Consider the following 20,459-nt stretch of genomic DNA (forward strand, 5'->3'; position numbering starts at 1 on the left):
AAGCCAGCTTGGTGTGTATGATTTGGTTGTCGTGTGATGTGTTATTTTTGTATGGATATGTGAGTGTGAATGGGCGAGCTCGGCCTGCATCAGGACGCGTGTGATTCAGCCCTACAGGCCGTGATGAGGAGACACTGATGCGGTACATTACCGGTTATTATGCAGTCACATACATGTCCTCACTGATGCTGCTCATGTTCAATAGCATCCAGCTCTCATCAAAGAAGGATCATTTGACAGGCCTAAGGCAGTCTGTCACATGACATCTACTGCTGTGTCAAAACGAAACCTATACTACTGAAAAGACGGGGGGAAAAAGCATGTTGATATTTCAAATATTTAAAATTATCTGGCGAAATGAGCTTTAGTAGCCTACATAATACTATGGCTATACTAATATGGCCTAAAATACGGCTGTTGCTGTTCATCCCTGCTTAAAAATGCTTTAGGATTGTGTACAGTCCTTATGAAAAATTGACCATGCTTAAATAAGAAGAAGAAAAAAAAAAGTTGTAGTTAAACCATGGTAACCACAAATGAACCATGGGTTTGCTGCACTAACCATACTTTAACCATGGTATTTTTACTAAAACTGTGGTTATACAAAATGGTTATCAATAAAAAAATAAAAAAATAAAAATGTGTTTGCCCACTTCACTTTTACCATAATAAAACCATGGTTCATTTTCATAAGGGAGGATTCCTATTTGGATTTTCATTATTTATAATTTGTGACCCATACTTATGGGGTCAAATAAGAATCACTTATAATGGATAAACTGAAACTTAGAATCTTAAAATCCTGTTGAATATTGTGCAATCTCCATCATAACTCTACTTGTGTTGTTATAAGATGTCTTGCTTTAAGTTAAAGAAAATCTCTTGGGAAGATGTATGAGTTTTAAAATCCCACAAGATTTTCTTATGGAAAGTCCTATTAAAACGTAGTTTTAGTTGATTTAGTTGGAATCCAAAAGAGTAATTTCCATTAAGGATTTTTTTTTTTTTTTTTTGAATTGGTTCCAAATTATGATAGAAATAATAATAGGAATCCTTATCATATTTAATAGGGACCCAAATACGAGCTTCCATTGAATTCAGTCAGAAGTAAAAAATCAGTGGGTGATTATATGATCAGTTATTATATTAAAATGCTTATTGTTATTAAAAACAACATTATATTGCTTTTTTTTTTACTCTATAGATTAACTGTTTGTTAGTCTTCAATATATTACAAAGAAAACACATGTCGATAAGCTTAATGGTCAGTGTGCTTTACATTTTACAGTTATTGTTTTTTAGCATCTTATTAGTATATGGTACCTGTTCAACATATATACCATTTAAAACATATTAATAATAGATATTAATTGTACATATTATGAATCTGAATATATCTGTTTAATTAAAACTCTGAAAGACCAACCAATCAAAGTGTTGTCAGTATGATTTTGGGTGATTTTTGAATCTGTGATATTTTCTTAAAAAACATTTTGAATAGATATTGTAGATAGCTGATCATTTTGCACTGGTTTAACGTACATTAAACTGAATTATTGTCAGAGACTGTTTTCAGAGAAACCCTTTGAAACTGAATTGTATTGTGTGTTATTGCACAGGCCTCCGTTTCCGGCTTACCAGAAAACAGGGATTTTAGGATTTTTATTTTCGATTGCGTGGGTGAACCTGACCCAAGGATAGTGAAGTGTTCTGTAACCCTCTGTAATTGTGTTTGTGGCGTCTGGCGTTTGGTGTCAGTGGATGCAAAACTGGGTCATGATGCCAGTGTGTTTGTACTTTTGCCCCATGCTGACAGGAAATGGGCCAGTGCGGCTGGAAGACTCTAACATCCCATTAACATCCCAGTACCTCCAATAATGTTCGGCTCTTGCTCAGTGAAAATGTCTTTATTCATCAATTTGACCTTAAAAGGCTAAATTTCAGTCTATTGATTCGTCACATGTAGATTTATTAGTGGTGTTTGCAAAGGCAGGCATCACTATTAATGCATACTTGTAGATTTGACAAACTTTAGTAGTACAGGGCGTAAGAATGATTTGAAAAGTGGAAGTAAAACTCACCAAACCTCTGTTTTTATTTACTTTTTATGTATTTGATTTGTTTTTAAAGCTTATTTAGGTAAATCTGGCAAGATCTTTTGTTGCTTTGAAAAATTGGGCCCCATTTCATTTAAGTGGCCTACACATTTCCAACAAAATATAAAAGAGAAGACATACAGGAAGAGATACCTTCCCAAAAAACGATAAGGAAGCTGTAGATTTTAAGAAAATATAGTGCTTAACACAGAATTAAAAACAAAAATTGTAGCATAATTGTCAGCAACAATGTGTTTATGAAATAAGAGTTTAATGTGCACATTTGAGGCTGCTTATGTAATATAGAATAAAATATATAAAGTGAAAAAAGAAATCGCAAATTGAGGGATGCACGATATATATCTGCCACCATATCGGTATCGGCTGATATATGTTAATTTTTAAAGTTATCGTTATCGGCCCGATAAGAAAATTTGCCCGATATATTAAAGCCATTAAATAATGGATTATTTCCTTCAGCTGAGACACTTCAGATGCTCACTGATCAACATGATGGTTTTGAATTGCTTGAAATATGATTGGAATCGCTTCAAAAAAGGAAAATACGGTTCAGTGCAACATATGCAGCACAAGTCTGTTATATAGGCTTCATAAAGTTATAATGAGAACATTATAATTGTGTGCTTGGGACATGGCTTTTAATGGTGAAACTTTTGTTTTTGTAATCAGGCTCTCAAAAACAATATACAAATTTAAATTTAGATTTATCGGGCAATATATATCGGTTATCGGCTTCCAAATATAAAGAATAATCGGTTATCGGTATCGGCCAAAATGTTCATATCAGTGCATCCCCACGCAAATTGTTAATCAGTGGCAGAATACCATGTAGATACTATATGACTCACAGTGCTTGTGTCTTTATACTGCTTACTGAGAGGCTTTAGAATGAATGAGTGACATGGTTGTCATAGAGACGACGCTACATGACAAGCTTGCATATAGAAGTTGGACAACCACCTAGTCACATTTCAAACATGGAGAAATTTCTAACCCGGAGAAATGTTTTTGGTATGATTTGGTTTGGAATCAGGGTGCAGTGTCAGCAGAAACTGTGGAGAGGTCGTGTCCCCCACGTCCTCCTGCCACGTCCTTCTCTAAGTGTTAAACTTGGACATTGGCAAACACCCCGTCACTCTAACATGGTGGCAGCAAATTTTGCACTGGCAAGCACCAAAATGTACAAATATTTTCTAAGATCTGTGCTAGGGATGGCACGGTATGAAAATTTCTTATCACGATTATAGTTACCAAAATCATCTTAAAACGAGATGAAAGTGTTCAAAAAGAACTGGCGCATAAGGTCTACTCACACTGAAAACAGTATAACTAAAATTATACTCACACTGAAAACAGTTTTATATTTGAAAATCAACAAACAACAAATAAAACAAGCAGCTCTATGCACTTTTTTAAGCAAGATTCTATTCTGTGGCATTTCCTTCCTTAGGGCTCTTACAGAGTCAACGCATCGATACGCATACGCGCCTGCAAGGCTACGCATCGCTACGCTTCGGCCGCCATTATGCGTCTATGCGTAGCAAAATGTGTCGTCCCAGTTTTTGATACGCGACGCACCGTTGCATGCAATACTATGCGTTGTTGGTGGGGTGGGGGGGATACTGCAAGTTGCTTGAGTCCGACGTGTAGACTATGAAAGGGAGCACGTCGCTCACGTCGAGCCCTTATAGACCTTATGCGCCAGAGAAACGAGGGCGCCGCCATCTTTAGAATATTGTCTTTGAACTTGCGTTTTTGCGGTCGCTCTGTATATTTGCAATGTGAAACCACACCAGAACTAACCGAATGTATAAAATGTATCAAAACATGAACTTTGGTTTGTGAAAACGGCCTGTGATACGGATGTGCATGCCGTCACCGTTTTCACAGTTTCACGTTTTTGTGGTTTGCACGGAGATGATAAGGGTATCGTTTTCAAAACTCGTTTTCAAAAACTTGCACTTTGAAACCTACTTTAAAGTTTGCATTCTCAGGACACCAGAACGCCGTTGTCATGTAAATGAACAGCCAGAACGCATTAAACTGTTCTATTTTCTGTTGAAAACGGTGTCGTGTAAGCAGCCCCTAAATGAATAACTAATGATTTTTACAAAATAAATGAATCAATTAAAAACTTACTTAAAGTAGTCAATAATTTGATCCCTTCAAACTCATCTTTGATCACCAAAATGACGTATTTAAATGTTTTTTCATGCCTTAAAATTGTTTGCATGTAACTCGACACCCTTGCCTCATTTAGTATACGCGGTTCTATGAATATGCAAATGAGCCCCGCCTCCACTCACTCACTCAGCTCAGAGATCCACTGGTTGACGATCACACGTTGATCTGATTGGTTACAAGGTAGTTTGTGACGTTAGAAACACCAGCGATTTCAAAGCGTGTTTTTGAGACTCAGCAATGGTGTCGACTTATGAATTTACACATGGTTTGTCTAAAAGCATATTAAAAACACCACATAGACACATAAACAACATTAAAAGCTGGATTTTCCCCACAGGGGGACTTTAAGCTAGACAATGACTTTCATCTAGAGCTGCTGTACAGCTGAAACAAACTTTGTTGCATTATTTTCCCGTTATCACTGTAAAGCTGCTTTGAAACACTCTGTATTGTAAAAGCGCTATAAATGAAGGTGACTTGACTGACTTTTTCTCCATTCTGTCACTTGATGGAGTTTGGGGTTCATTGCCGCTGTCGCCTTTGGTTGCTTAGTTGGGGTCTTGGGGACACAATATTCAACAATATTATTGATCTGACTGCACTTACACTATTATATGAGAACTGATCTGAGCTGGACGATGACAACTGTTTTCTGCAGAGATGCTTTATAGATATTTAATTCATATATTTGATGATCTTTACAACGAAACTGAATCAACACTCTGACTTCAGCTGAACAGTGACACTGTTTTCTTGTAGAGCTGCTGTACAGCCGAAATGAACTCTGTTTGCATCATTGAATCCTTTTCCTGTTATCACTGTAAAGCTGCTTTGAAACACTGTATTGTATAAAAAGCGCTATAGAAATAACATTGACTTGACAAATATAGCTTTTAAAAAAAAATAATAGGCCATATAATAACTGTACTTATGCCTTTTCTGTATAAATAACATGAATATAAGAGTGTGCTAATGTGATTATTCACTAAATATATACAGCAGTTGATGTAATGTCATGCATCCGTGCTAATTTGTGCATCAGATGTGTTAGATGTGTTAGCAGATTTACAGTAAATGTTGCACTTATATATTGCAAAGCTCCTTTAAAAAAATATGTCTCCCACTGATGTTTAGCATGCATAAACACTAAACACAGACACATTCAGAGGGCTTTATGGATGCAGAACCCTGTGATAGACAGACGGCTAAATCCGACCGGATGCACAGCTAATCTGAAGGTCTGCAGACAGACGGGAGAGGAGAAATCAGATTATTGCCCCACACAAATATATATTTTTAAATTTAGCATCCAGTGGCTACAGTGTGCGCTTTTGTGATTCAGTCGTTTCTGGGTTAATATGGTATTAGTGATAGTGGGTTATGGTTTTGTACAGTCAGTGTGGCGTCAAGATGCATTCTGTTTGTCTAAATAGTAAATGATTGTCTTTCATACATGTGTACAGTGATTGGTTATAATAGTAAACACTATGCATGATTAAAGTTAGCATAATCTGCTAAAAGTAGAATTTGGTGTACAAATAAACCTAACTCATTTGAACCTGATGTCCAGAGAGGCAATTCTGAGACTGATATTATTACTACATGTTAACTACATGTTATGAAACAGGATATGAAAGAAATGTATTCGTAGTTTTACAGTATTGGGATGTGACAGTATGTTTGGCATGAACTGAGCTTCTCTGGAGGGACAGAGCATCACGAATCTAATGGATTTTGCTGTCAGACATGCACATGCATATAATCAAAACATCTAAAGCTGTTAAATCTTAGATTCTGGTGGGCAGAAAGATTAACCAAACTATCCGCTGGTACAAATTACATAACCGAGAAGATCAGTATGCTCTGCCAACAAGTTTGTAGTCAGAAAATATACAGTAAATGTACCAATTTCCCCAATGATATCACTGATAAATAAGGGACAAAGCATATTTTAGAAGTTAGTTTTTATTATTTAATAATACATTAATAATAAATAAACTGATATATTTGTAGAATGAACAATGTAATTTTTCTAAACATGTACATTTATTCACTTCATAATTTGTGTCAACTCCGTCAGACGCATTCAAAAGCATGCTAATTTAATTTGATCCATCCAACAACAGTGTAAATTCTTCAGTTATGTAATAATGGTGTTCAATAAAGGAGCTAAGTGGAAAAATGTACAGAAACCTTTATCTGAGGATGTTAAAAACTGGAGTTGACAAAAAATGACGGAGTTGACAAAGGTCCAACTAAGGTTTCAACAACTGACAGACAACTATTTTTTAAGATAATATTTAATACCACAATCCTTCCACTGGTTTTAGCGGTACAGTACGTCTCATTCTGAGTCTCCAGTGGCTCACAGAATACAAGAATCATATGTTAGGTTGAGCGTAATGGTAATCATTATTATGCACCCAATGTATAAATGTTCCCAATGTGAATCCAAAGATCTGTAGCCTGTCTTTAAACCACATCAATTATGTTTTATTTGTGCTCGACCTGCATGACTGAATCTAAAAAAATAAAAATTATGTGTACAAATGATTTATTTATAATAAAAACTGCAATATTCCATAAAAAAATAAGAGTAACACTTTTACTAAGGTTAATTAGTTAACATTTGTTACCTACATTAGTTAACATGAACTAAGAATGAACAATACTTCTACAGCATTAATTCATCTAATATTATTTTCAACATTTACTAATACACATCATTAAAATGAATCAAAATTGATGATTCTTATTTTGGTAACACTTTATAATAAGGTTCATTAGTTAACATTAGTTAATGCACTGTGAACTAACATGAACAAACAATGAACAGCTGTATTTTTATTAACTAACATTAACAAAGATGAGTAAATACTGTAACAAATGTATTCCTCATTTTTAGTTCATGTTAGTTAATACATTAACTAATGTTTACTAATGAACCTTATTGTAAAGTGTTACCAAAATAAGAATCATCAATTTTGATTTCATGGTGACAGTAGATGTAAAGATGCTGCTAATTATTAAAATAATTCCCCATGTTGCATATGTTGTTTCATGATTTCATTTACATATACAGTATACTTAGCCTGATTGACATGCCTTATATGTCTCAACGTTTGACGGATTTGACAAAACGTAATATTTTTCCACCTTAACCATGTGTTGTACAGTGGCGGGATGATGTAGTTGAAATGTTCAAGCTGTGACAGCAGAGACTTCAACATTGTTTGTATAAAATATAAATAAAAAAAGACATAAAACTTTTGGGACTATGTGTCCTGTGACTTGTCAACTCCGTCAGCTTACAACAGCTTGACAGATTTGACAAATCTTAATATTTTTTCCACCTTAACCACGTGTTGTACAGTGGCGGGATGAGTTGTTTGTATAAAATATGAAAAAAAAAAAAAAAAACTTTTGGGACTATGTGTCCTACTGTGAGATGCACAATGAGCAGGAAACAGGAAAGGGGTCCTCAGAGTTCAAGTTCACCACGATATTGCCTGATTTATTCAGAATTATAAAAAAACCCTGAGTTGACACAAAGTGAGGACACAACTTTAATAGGCACTTTTTATGGAAAATATAAGTCAAGATTTGCTTTTTTGTATTGTTTGATATATTACAGATCTCTTTGTGTGGCAGTTTTACAGATGAAAAGTGCTGATACATTGTGTATTAAAGTGATGAGTGTGCTAAAACATGACAGATTCTGTCAGACTCACTCTTCATTTAAAGTATTCACACTACTCCCTTGCTTTGAGCTCAGTCGTGGAATATAAACACCCTGCATGGATGACCTGTGAAATATATATTTTCACATGATCACAAGACAGTGAACATCTCTAACACAATCTGTGCCCATCTCTCTGTGCTTGATGGTTTCAGTAAGTACTTTGGTGCGATGGAGAACGGCTACAGAACCATTACAGATGCATTAGGATCAATAGAGCTGTACGATGGCATTGTCTACTAAAGCCATTGTGGCAACATTTCTATTTTTGGGTGCACTGCAGCCAATTCATTTTGGATTCTAGAAAAATAAAATAATTTTATTTACAAATACCGTATATGTGAATCACCTGCTATGTCTAAGTCTTTTTATATTTAACTAACTTCTGTCAAAGTCAGATTGTGATATTTCTGGTCTGTTAATAAGACTGCCAGACCTTCACAGAAAAAACTAATACAATTTCTGTCATGACAACTCTCGGGAGTTCTCTTTTTCACTCATTTTGCTTTTGAATTCATATTAATGTACAGAAATTACAATGTGCATTTTTATTTTAAATCACAGGTTTCCGGACTATCATTTGAAGGCAGCAGCGTCGGAGCCACTGAGTTCTACAGAAAGTATTTGGTAGAACTGTGGGGCTGACAATAAAGCACTGAGCTTACTAACTTTAATTATTATCATTTATAGAGCCCTATCTTGCACCCAGCACAATTGACTTTGTTCACCGACGCATGTATCATTCCTATTTTGCACCCGACGCACAGCTGACTTTTCCCTCCACAGACGCACGTCGGTAAATTAGGGAATGAACTTGTGCTCCCGGGGGCGGTTCAGCGAAAAGAGGAGGCGTGTTCCGGTGCAAACGTTCCCTGGTGCTGTTTTGCAGTTCCAGAAAACAATTCCGCCACAGACCAGGAGAAACCTAGTCTAAAGTCAGTGGCGCGTTCAGATGCTATTTTAAGGGCACATGCTTGGCCATAATGTAGCGTGTGCACAACGCGCATACACTTTGCTTCTCTCATCTACACACAGACGCAGCAGTTCACATTTTTGCAAACCATACATAATTACAATGAAAAATATTCCACACGAGGGAAATCATTGTGGTGTCCATGAAGATGTGAAAAAATAGGCATAAATCTAGCTTACACATTTACCCAAATTATTATCCGCCTGTTTAACCGAAGCAAATTTGGGTGTGTTTCTCCATCCCCAATGTCACTTCTCTGTGTTTTACGGCCCTGATGAGAACGTCGGTCTCCTCGGCTGTGAACCGCTCCTGGCGTGCGTCTGGCAAATCCGCCGTTATAATAGCAACCCGCCATGGAACAAGCGCGCCTGCTCTTAAAGGGAATGTGAGATGACGCTCTGATTGGTTTATTTCACGTTACGCCCAAACCACACCTATGAGTAATGAAGCTACTTCAGACCAACACATTTTAGATTTGCGAGATCCGCCCACAAAGTTACTTGCGTTTCGCGTTTGATACTTGCGTTTCAGATCGTTAAAATAGGGCCCATAATGTCTTAAGTCTATTTATTACCAAGGCATTTGTCAGTAATACAGTAAAAATGGGGGGAAATGTGAATAAAATGCGTTGCAGGTTAATTTAAGGGGCTACAGTCCTCCTAGTAAAATCAGTTATTCTGGAGCCCTGAACATAAATGAATTAACCTCGGTAGCAGATCTATACAGGTGGAGCTGGGGAAGGGGGAGGGTTTCTGAAACCTGCGAACAGAAACACCGGTATTTGAATGTTGAGCCGGAGCTCAATGGCCGCTAATGCAATAGCAACCAATCAGCTGTTCTATGGAGATAATGCTGTGATCGCTACCAAATTGAGTTATGCGCCATCTAGAGTTTCATGCCAGAACTTGCTAACTCAGTGGTCATTAGTCCACTAGACATATAGTGTATAGTTAAAATTCATGGCTGCAAAAATACTTATTTATATTGTAACTGACCTCTGATGGAGAACACCATCTAAGTAGTGGCTACTAAACAATTTAAAGTATAAAAACAAATCAACACATGGGAACTCTACCACAACCCTAATTGCTTAATGTGCACTTCAAATCCTAAAAGTATGTTTTTTTAAAAACCTTTGCAAAAATTTAAATTTAATATAAATTAAAGTTTTAAATTATTACGTAAGGAGTAATTGATACATACAAACATCAGCAGAGCAGCGCTGACAACACTTTTTTGTGCGAGTATGTGTCCGTATTGTATGTGTGTGTGTGTGTGTGTGTGTGTGTGTGTGTGTTTGAGTGGGAGAGAGAGAGAGAGCGAGAGAGTATGTGCTTTCCGTACATAATAAAAAATAATATTGTCGAAAAAAACATGGAAATAATTTGTTGTTTTTATCCTATTGTTAACTATATTTATTTTCTTGATCAGTGTTGTTGTGGGTTTTGGTTATTTTGCTGTTGTAGTTTGTAAGGACCTTTGAAATAAATCATGTGGCGAAGTGATATATGGAACTGTAATGCGGCCGAGACTCGAGACCTGCCTGGAACTACTTCAGCCGTGCGTTTCCCTGAAAATAATTCCACACCTTAGAACGTTTGTCAACCAATCAGATTCAAGCATTCAACCCATAGTATACATTTGAATAATCTTTTTTTGTGATTTGTTTTACCGTCAGCATTTTTACATGCACTATTTTTTGTCAAACGGAATTCAATTAAATTTCAGAATCGTAAAGTTCTGTTTATATGAACCCTAAACATTGAAATCCTATTTGGATTACATGTATTTTGAACAGAACCAGAGCTACCTCGATTTATTGAATTGAAGCTGACATTTATCACAAAAGCTTTTTTTTTTTTAGCAAATGTTTGGTACATATTATTTAGTCTCTTCAGGTCTACAACACCACTTTCAATCCAATCCAAATTTAGTTTGGATCAAGCTCAATTTGATTGATTGAGGTGTTGACATGAAGGCTTTTCAGTCTGATGAGCCATTATGATAGTCATAATAAAGGATTATTTGGGTGCATGTTAAACGTTGGTTACTGTCATATTCAGATTCAGAGACCAGAATATCATAAAGATGTGATGGTGTTTTATTTATTTAAATTTTTTTACTTAGGCCAGAAAGCAACCTCCTAACACCACCATAAAGATCAAAGTCATTTGAAACCACCCTTTCATTTAAAAAAATAAAATAAAAAAGTTTTCCGTTTAGGTGTTGTTAGATCCTCTTATTTTCAGTGCTTTGTCAGATGCTTCATGCTGTCTTGCACCACCAGCACATCTCATGTTTATATGTTTCAGATGGCTGGTGTGTTGCTCTGTTAGTTTAGCTCCAGAAACAGTGTCACAGTCTTCATTCACAATCTCTTAATCACGTCATGCCTCATCATCATCATAATCATTCACAATCTCTTAATCATCATAACTCCTCTACGTAGTCTGTTTATGTAACGAAGGTCTTCTTGAGTTTGTCTCGCTGTAGAAGTAGAGACGGTCTTGGCTGTGAAGTGTGTGACACTAGCAACATCCCCTGTTGTTTGCCTAGATGTAGTCAGCTTGTGTGACACAGCGTGTGTGTGTGTGTGTGTGTGTGGGAGACTGGTTCACTGCACGTGTTGTCAAGGCAACTCTTGGCTATGCTGTCAGTGTTCTGTGGTTTACAGTTGTCTCCTCAAAAATGAAAGAGGACAAAGAAAAGCTGTTTATTATGAATAGTAGTAGATAGTTTCCTATTCAAGTATTTTTTGCTATGAAACTGTTTGTAACATTTTTTCTAGTTGTTTTAATTTGTCTACTAACAATGTCTAGCAGTTTCAGTAAAACTGAAAAATAGCCCAGAAACGATTGTTTGTGTGTATAGATTCATATCTGCAGGCTGTCGAGACACATTTATTGTGATCAAGCATGTCAGTGAATTTTACTAATTTTGTCAAACATTTCATTATTTTTTTCTTTATATTCTCGTTTTCTGCTTTTATTTATTTATTTATTTTTAATTATATTTGTTTCTGGATTTTCTGTTTGTTTATAATGTTTTTTTTTTTCTTGTTTAAAATGTATCACTATTGAATCTTTATTGTATTATGCAGTGAGTTCAGTTCATGCAGCATGTTCAGTTTTAGTAGGCCATGTGATCAATGTAATCATGTGACTTTTTTATATTAAGATGGCTCCTGCACTACACATTATTATCTAGGGCTCTCTAGTTCCACTACATTTTTATGCTTAAAAATGCTTATTATTATTATTGCTTACTTATGCTTATTAACACTGCTTATGTTGCACGAGTGCATAAGGTTTCTATGAGATGCACTAAGCCCTTGATCACTTTGAAATCCACAATGGAGCTGATTTATTATTGAAACCCCTTTTTTACTTATGAATTTGTTTTATGCACCATTCTATATGCATTTAAATTGTTGGAGAAAATATTAAAAATCCTATAGGGATATGAGCTGTAAAAAAAAACACACAAAAAAATCAATAGTATACACTTTGACTGTGAACATAAGGTACAAGTATTATGCGATTAAATCTAAACATAATTCATATTTTATACACTATTATGCAATTAATTCTCAAAATAATTAATATATCATACACTACATTTAAGCACAATCTGCTATGATGTCATAATCAAGCTGAATTGTGGGATACAGAGCTGTTTGAAGCTTTTCCACTTTTCCATTAAAGCAGTGGTTTTATCTTGCTATTGATGTTTCTTCTTCATTGTTAGAGTGTGCTGGCTTTTGAAGTGTTTACTTAAATATATCACCAGGAAATTCTGTTTATTTTGGTATTTTTCCACCACATCTCAAAATTAATTTGCAAAACCATGGAGTTTTAAGGTTACAATTTATTTTACAGTGTCCTACTAACCCAAAACCAAATCCTAATCCTACCCTAACCCTATACTAAGTATACCGGAAGTAACTTTTCAGATTTTGATTAAAGATTACCATGGCTAACAATTTTTTTCGGTGTATTAACTTGCACGGATTAATTGTTCATCACAAGACTAGTAATATGCGCTAACAAAGTAAATAGGGTAAATTTTTATTTCATGTCGACTTTTAAATAAAGTGTAACCATATTTAAATGTAAAGTCCAATAAAAATCAAAAAGGTTTATGGCTCCTATAGGCTCATTTTCCTGCATCACACCTGCCTGGAAGTTTGATCCTGAACACCTTGATTCGCTGGTTTGGGTGTGTTTAATTAGGGATAGAGCTCAATTTTGCAGGACTGGACACCCCTGGTCTGGTCAAATGAAATCCATACTTAAAGTATTTGAAAAAAAGTAGCAAAAAATTATTATGAAAAAATAAATAAGACATGGTCCAAGTTACCAAGAATTCAAAGTTTTCCTCTTATAAGCCCAAAAATTTAAATTTGAAGTTGAAATCAGTTTTAACAAAAAACAGGTTGAACCACAGGAACATAGAAGTGCCAGAAGCTCAAGGGACATCTTTTTTATTTATTAATTGTATTATTATTATTATGATTACAGATCATTGCATTTCAATTGAAATAGTCTAAAGTAGAGCTGCACTATTATCTGGATAAACTGATTCTCCCATGATTCTGAACAGACAACTAAAAAAATACTGCAATGGGCTTTATGCACAGCTGCACTACTTCATTTGCTGCGTTCCAGTCCAAAATTGTCATGCCCTTCACTCGCTAACTTCCCTCCGTCTCGTTCACTCGGATGTACGTCATTGCTTACGTTGCACGAGTGCTCACTACTGGCGGAAACTGCAATGGGCTGAACTGGAACGTCCTAAGCCATTGATCACTTGGAATCAGCTGTGGAGTTGATTTATTATTTTTTTTTTAAATTCCTTTAAGAATTTGTTTAATGCAGCATCCAAATGTTTATGTGTGTTTGGGTTGTTTTAAATAAAATAAAAAATAGAATTAATATATCATAGAGTTGTCTGTTGTGGTGGTGATTAGACGAGATCTGTGGTGACGTCACAGTCATACTGCATTGTGGGACATATAGGTACCTGAAGTGTACATTTGAAGTAGACTCGCTCCCTCTGTCAAGATCGAGGGAACAAGGGTCTGTCCATATAAACTTCCCTCGTCCACTTCACGAAGTGGAACGCACTTCAAAATGGCGGCAGGGATTCCCCCGAGGGGAAGTGCTTAGGGAAGTTCAAAAGTGCGTGTCTAAAAGTGGACTGGAACGCAGCACTGAACTTCAGCCAGCTCTTTGTTTCCTGTCTGCCATTGTTGGACAAACTGATTAATCCAGGTGTGCCTGACCTCAGTAACAATAAGACACACCTGGATTAATCAGTTTGTCCAATAATGGCAGACAGGAAACAAAGAGCTGGCTGAAGTTCAGGAAGTAGTGCAGCTGTGCATAAAGCCCATTTAGAGGTGCTGACAAAGTATTAATTGCTGCAATCTATTACATTTTTTTAAATTAATCAGAATTAATTATTTTTAAAAAATGGTTTGAATGAATGATTCAATGACTCACTCATAAAAACTTCACTTGTTTCATTACAGGATGAATCAGCTCTCACCCAAAATCAATGATTCAATGACAAATACATTTTTTAACAGTCGCTTGTCGCCACCTACTGGTGTAACGATGTAATCGATACAATCGTTACTTGAAGCGGCAAGTTACTGTCAAAAGGTGATTTGCTCTATTTTGATCGCTGCCATAGACATCTGTGTTTATATCCAAACTTTTATCGCAGTACTTCTGTGATAATATGAATGACTGTACGAAAGAAATAATGTGTGGTTTAAAAGACTGTCTGTGAAGATGATGACTGTTCTCTCTGGGATCTGAAATCTGTAGTTTCATCGTGCATCTCTAGTCTACAGTGTGCATGCTTTAGCTGGGCCTCTGTTATTACCATTACTGTAAATCCTAATAGAAATTTGTGTTCCCATTTACACCCACAGGTTTTCTGACTCCAAGGATAATGAGGAAAAGACGGAACTGGAAATGACAGTGTAACTTGACGTGATGGATGATAATAATAAGAGTGTTTGAGGAACCCCTACATCTAACCCAATGGCAAAGAAAGGCCGCGCCAAGGGCGAGAAGCCTGAAGCACTCATCTCAGCCTTACAGGCGGCCAACGAGGATCTCAGGTCGAAATTAACCGATATTCAAATTGAACTGCATCAAGAAAAATGCAAGGTAGGCACATTTACATAGAGCACTAGTGAATCTGAAAGTGTAGCATTCACAATGAACCCTTCATACTCTTTGCCAAAATGTAAAAATGGCATTTTTAACCAGTGCATGCCTTGGATTCAGTAACAGCAGAGGTGTGTAAAGAGTACTTGAAAACCATAAAGTACAGATACCTTACAGCGAAAATGACCAATTTCAATACGACTTGAGTAAAAGTCTTAGAGGATCTGATTTTAACAGTAGGCCTACTTACTCATACTGGACGTAGGCTCAAAGAGGAGCTAGTCCTCAACACCTCAGATACATGCCAGTGAAAAACAAGAAACAGTTGATTTGTGAGGAGAGCAATCACATTTATTTTCTAAAATCAAAATACAATTGAACACGTCAATATTGCAATAAATCAAGGTTGACACAACAGCCTTTTGAACTTCTGCAAACACTCAAGTGGTGCTTTCACACTGGCAGTTTAGTTCGGAACAAGGCACGGTTCGCAAATGTGAACGCTGTCATGCGGGTCCCAGGTGCGCACTGGGGTACCGAACCCGAGACTACAGGAGGAGGTGATAGTTATTCATAAACTAGTGAATCTGAAAGTGTAGCATTCACAATGAACTTTCATAATCTTTGCCAAAATGTAAAAATAAAATGTTTAACCAGTGCATGTCTTGGATCCCTTTCAGTAACAGTAAATGAAAAGTTCCACAAACCATTTCCCAAACTATATGCCATAACTACCCAGACAGCAACATAGTGTCGGCCCAGATCCACAACCACATTTCGGCCGTGTGGAATCTGTGTGTACCAGATGTGGGCCGGATCTGGGCCGACACTATGTTGCTGTCTGGGATACTGATGGTAGCACTTTGTGTGCATCAGCTGTGATGCCATCCAGAACTTTTAATAACTGAGGCATTTCTGGAGTAACAAATTTGACCATATTTGTCCAGCCGGAACATATATTGGCTAAATGCAATATTACCAAAAGTGGCATGGCTATTCATGAACTCATTTCTGCAGGTGACCAAACTGGAGCGAGAAAAGGTGCAGGAAGGCAAGCGCATTCGCGAGCAGGAGCAGCATCGGCACACTGTGACGCTGACAGAGCAACGGGCCCGCTGGCACGAAGAAAAGTTGAAGGAGCTCGCCGCGCTGAGGGAGTCGCTAACTCGACAGCATGAACAGGAAATATCTCGCACTGCTAAGATTAAAGAAGGCGAGATCCAGCGCTTACGGACTGCACTTAGTGCTCTGCGCGATGGCAGTGGAGAGAAAGTACGTACCGCGCTGACGCTAGAGGCCAGAGAAGAAGCCCGGCGGTTCTTCGACCAGGAGCGTGTGAAGCTCCTGCAAGAAATAGCAGAGCTAAAGTCTACCAAACGGCAGACGGATGAAGCGCTGAGTACTATGATTATAGCCGACAAGATGAAGGCTGGGGACCTGCGCACTGAACATCAAGCGCACCAGGAACAAATCTCCAAGATCAAGTGGGACTCAGAGCGAGATATTCGTCGATTGGTAAGCTGTCATTCTTATTCTTAAGGTAGAAATGTCTAATAACTTCTGTGGTCCCATGAGGCCCTGTTCACACCTGGTGTTAAGATGTGTTTTGGTCGATCGGATCACAAGTGGACGACTCTAAACACAGGTGTAAACGGGTCTAATACGTTTTGAGCTCGTCCACTTTCACCACTTCCAGAGGGAGTTGAAAACACATTCGACCGGATTGCTTTCATAGTGTAAACGCTCATGTGATCGAATGTGTTCAAACAGCCACTAAAAGACCTTCTTCTCTCCGTCTACTGAATAATGAGTTAACATTATGAGAAGAGCTCTAGCCAGACGGGGTTCAAACTTTAGCAGCTGGAGACACAAGTTTGGTTTGAAGATGAAAAATGTACCAAGCACAATGTTCTCTCTCCATTCCTGATTTCTAACACACACTCACAGCGTTCGGCTGGTTTTGTGGCTTCAGAGCAGAAATGAAAGCTGATGGTCATGTTCATATGTAAAGTGCCCGAGCTAATTTTGTCTATTAGATCGAAAGATTTGTGGAAAAAACCCCTCCTCTCGAAGAAATCAGGACAGAAGTGGTTGAAAGTGGATAAAAGAGACGGATTAAAACACCAGGTGTAAACGGGAATGTGTCTCCCTCGTCTAACTGTGATCTGATCCACCAAAACACATCTTAATACCAGCTGTAAACAAAGCCTATGATTTCATATTACATGCTTCCGGGTGGTTCCGGTATTATAGGTCTAGACCTGCGTGATGTTGTAGTGTTAGGTGTTAACTTCCGAATCTGACAGGCCAAACCCTTACCCTTAACCCAGCGTGACCTTTGTTAAACTGTCCAGGTGGATGAGATCAAAGCCAAAGAAAGGACAATCTTCTCGCTGGAGAAAGAGCTGGAAACGGCGACAGGTTTCGTGCAGAAGTTGCAGCTCCAGAAGGATGCGCTCGATGAGCAGCTGTTTCTAGTGAAAGAGGCAGAATGCAACCTGGGAAGCCCAAAGAGAGAGATCCCCGGCCGCGCGGGCGATGGAGCAGAGCATTGTGGGAGTCCGGTAAAGAAACCAGATCTGTTCATTTGTCGAGTTTACAAATGCACATGCGCATACACAGATGTACGTTCGAATATGCAGATGCATACGTTCTTGTAGTATAAATCATTGCAGTCTTAAACATACAATCTACAACAAAAAAATTCAAAAACCAAACTATTTCTGAGGAAGAGTAAAAGAATGAAAGGTTACACTTAATTTCGATAGGCCACTTCAGACATTCAACTATAAGTAACTTTGCAACTACATGTCAACTAACTCTCATTAGAGTATTAGTAGACTGTTAGGTTAGGTTTAGTAGAATAATATAAGATGACTTGCAAAGTTACTTATGATCTCCTTTCACACAGTAATCCCAGTAAATTACTGTAAAATTAGGAGAATGACTTTACCGGTAAATACACAAATATGCTGTTCACACAAGCAACGGCACTCCAGTTTTTACCGTTAAGAGACCATTCACATCAGCACTAAAATACCAGTAAATTCTGTGATGTCATTCATCGGAAACGATCTTTAAATGCTGCACCGTTGCCTCCATTTGACAAAATTTTTTGAGGTCTGAGTGACTAGGGTTGCCAACTGTCCTGTATTATCCGGGCCTAATTGATTTGTCCCGTACGTGACATCCCTTGTCCCGTTTATTGGCTGCTACGCTGATCTAACGACTGACTGAGACAACAGCAACAGCAGCAGTGTTGATCACGACACTCGAGGATGATCACCGACACCTCATCCAATCACAGCCCCCCCTCACGCGCATCAGACCATACGAATAACAAACTCTAAATTGAGAATTAATCATTCTTTTGGGACAAATCATTGTTTGATTTGTGAAGAGAATCCTCTGCCGTCTGGTCGCTCCCGCTTCGAACAGGACTCACGCTTAATGGCAAATCCCTTTCACTGTCTATGTTTTGATCTCGTTTGGAAAGTTCAAAAGAGATTTATCTGAAATAGAAAGCATTTGTAACGTATTATAAATGTCTTTACTGTCACTTTTGATTAATGAAATGCATCCTTGCTGAATAAAATTAGGCTATTACTTTCTTTAATTCCTTAAAAAAAGTTTTTTTTTTATTCTTACAGACCCCAAACTTTTGAACTGTAGTGTATTGTAACAAGGAGGCCACAACGAAGCGGCGAGAGAATCCACATGCACACACTACTTTAATAAAACAAACAGGTAATCCAGGGCAAACAACAGAACTCAGGACAGGAACATGGTACAGCAAACAGCAACAACAACCAACAACTGAAGCACAGAGGTTTAAATAGACTGGTTAACAAGGGGCTGACAAGGGACAGGTGTTGGTGATTGATGACATGGGAACTAATAAGGGTAACTATGGAGACAAACAAGATACAAGGCAAAACAGGAACCAAACACAGGAAGTGAACACAGAAACAATCGGGAACTAAGAATATACTTCAACATAAAAGTCCTACAAAACACAAGACAGTACAGGGAACGTGACATGTATAATGTTACAAAAGCTTTCTATTTCAGATCAATGCTATTATTTTGAACGATGGTTTGTGTGTAATGTGACATTTTTTTGTATGACATTAAAATGAAATTGTACATAAATAGGTTAAGCGAAACAAATGTGTTTCTGAGAACCTTTTAAACACATACTTAACTTCAGACACTGAAATGACACACTGGTACAATACAAATATTTTGAGTGCCCCTTATTTTCCTATAAAGAACCACGATTGTCCCGTATTTTCCTTTTCTGAAGTTGGCAACCCAATGAGTGACAGGCGTGATGATGATCAAACAGAACAGTTTTTGCTCTTAAAAACATGGAACAGAAGACTGGGTTCGAGCGCGACACACGATGTGGCCACACTGTCAAAGATGTCCATCTAGTGTATATGTGACCCTGGATCACAAAACCAGTCACATGTCGCACGGGTATATTTGTGGCAATAGCTAACAATACATTGTACAGTATGGGTCAAAATGATCGATTTTTCTTTTATGCCAAAAATCATTAGAATATTAAGTAAAGATCATCTTCTATGAATATATTTAGTAAATGTCCTACCTTAAAGATATAAAACATTTATTTTTGTGAGTGAATGAAGCACAATCGCCAACATAAATGAACAACTTTAAAGGAGATTTTCTCAATGTTTTGATTTTTTTTGCACCCTCAGATTCCAGATTTTCGAATAGTTGTATCTCGACCAAATATTGTCCTATCATAACAAACCATACATCAATGGAAAGCTTATTTATTCAGCTTTCAGATGATGTATAAATCTCAATTTCAAAAGAAGTACCCATGTGACTGGTTTTGTGGTCCAGGGTCACATATTTACATAGAAAAACTATTAAAAAGCAACCAAGCTTGTCATCTCCATAAGAACTTTATGATTAGCCCAAAGCAGACTTACAGTACATCAGTGCGTTTTTACTGGTAATGTTACAACTTCTCATTTACTGGTGAATTACCAGAACCGATTTACTGTTATTTCTGAAAAGGTCCTGTTTAGTTGACACATGATCTCTTAATGGTTATTTACCGGGAATTTACTAGTAAAGACTATATGATGTTTTATTAACAAAGTTCGGAAAGAGTACGCTCAGATAATTAAAACAAGTGGAGAACACTCAGCAATCAATAACAAGAGGTATACATTCAGCAGTCTCACCTCAATCCATTGACAGTTTAGCAGCATCCCTCCACCACC

General features: G+C 37.3%; 1 protein-coding gene across 2 annotated transcripts in view; it reads left to right on the forward strand.

Moving 5' to 3' along the window:
* The window catches only part of jakmip2 (janus kinase and microtubule interacting protein 2), a 42,856-nt gene that overhangs the window by 369 nt on the left and 22,028 nt on the right, over positions 1–20,459 (forward strand). For both annotated transcript variants that reach the window (XM_082141262.1, XM_082141261.1), the window contains exons 2-4: positions 14,955–15,195; positions 16,213–16,710; positions 17,550–17,759. In XM_082141262.1, the coding sequence (XP_081997388.1) occupies positions 15,067–15,195; positions 16,213–16,710; positions 17,550–17,759 (837 nt within the window). In that variant the 5' untranslated portion in view covers positions 14,955–15,066. The remainder of the gene's footprint in view (positions 1–14,954; positions 15,196–16,212; positions 16,711–17,549; positions 17,760–20,459) is intronic.

The sequence above is a fragment of the Leuciscus leuciscus genome, assembly GCF_965113295.1.
Source record: "Leuciscus leuciscus genome assembly, chromosome: 16".
Lineage (NCBI taxonomy): Eukaryota > Metazoa > Chordata > Actinopteri > Cypriniformes > Leuciscidae > Leuciscus > Leuciscus leuciscus.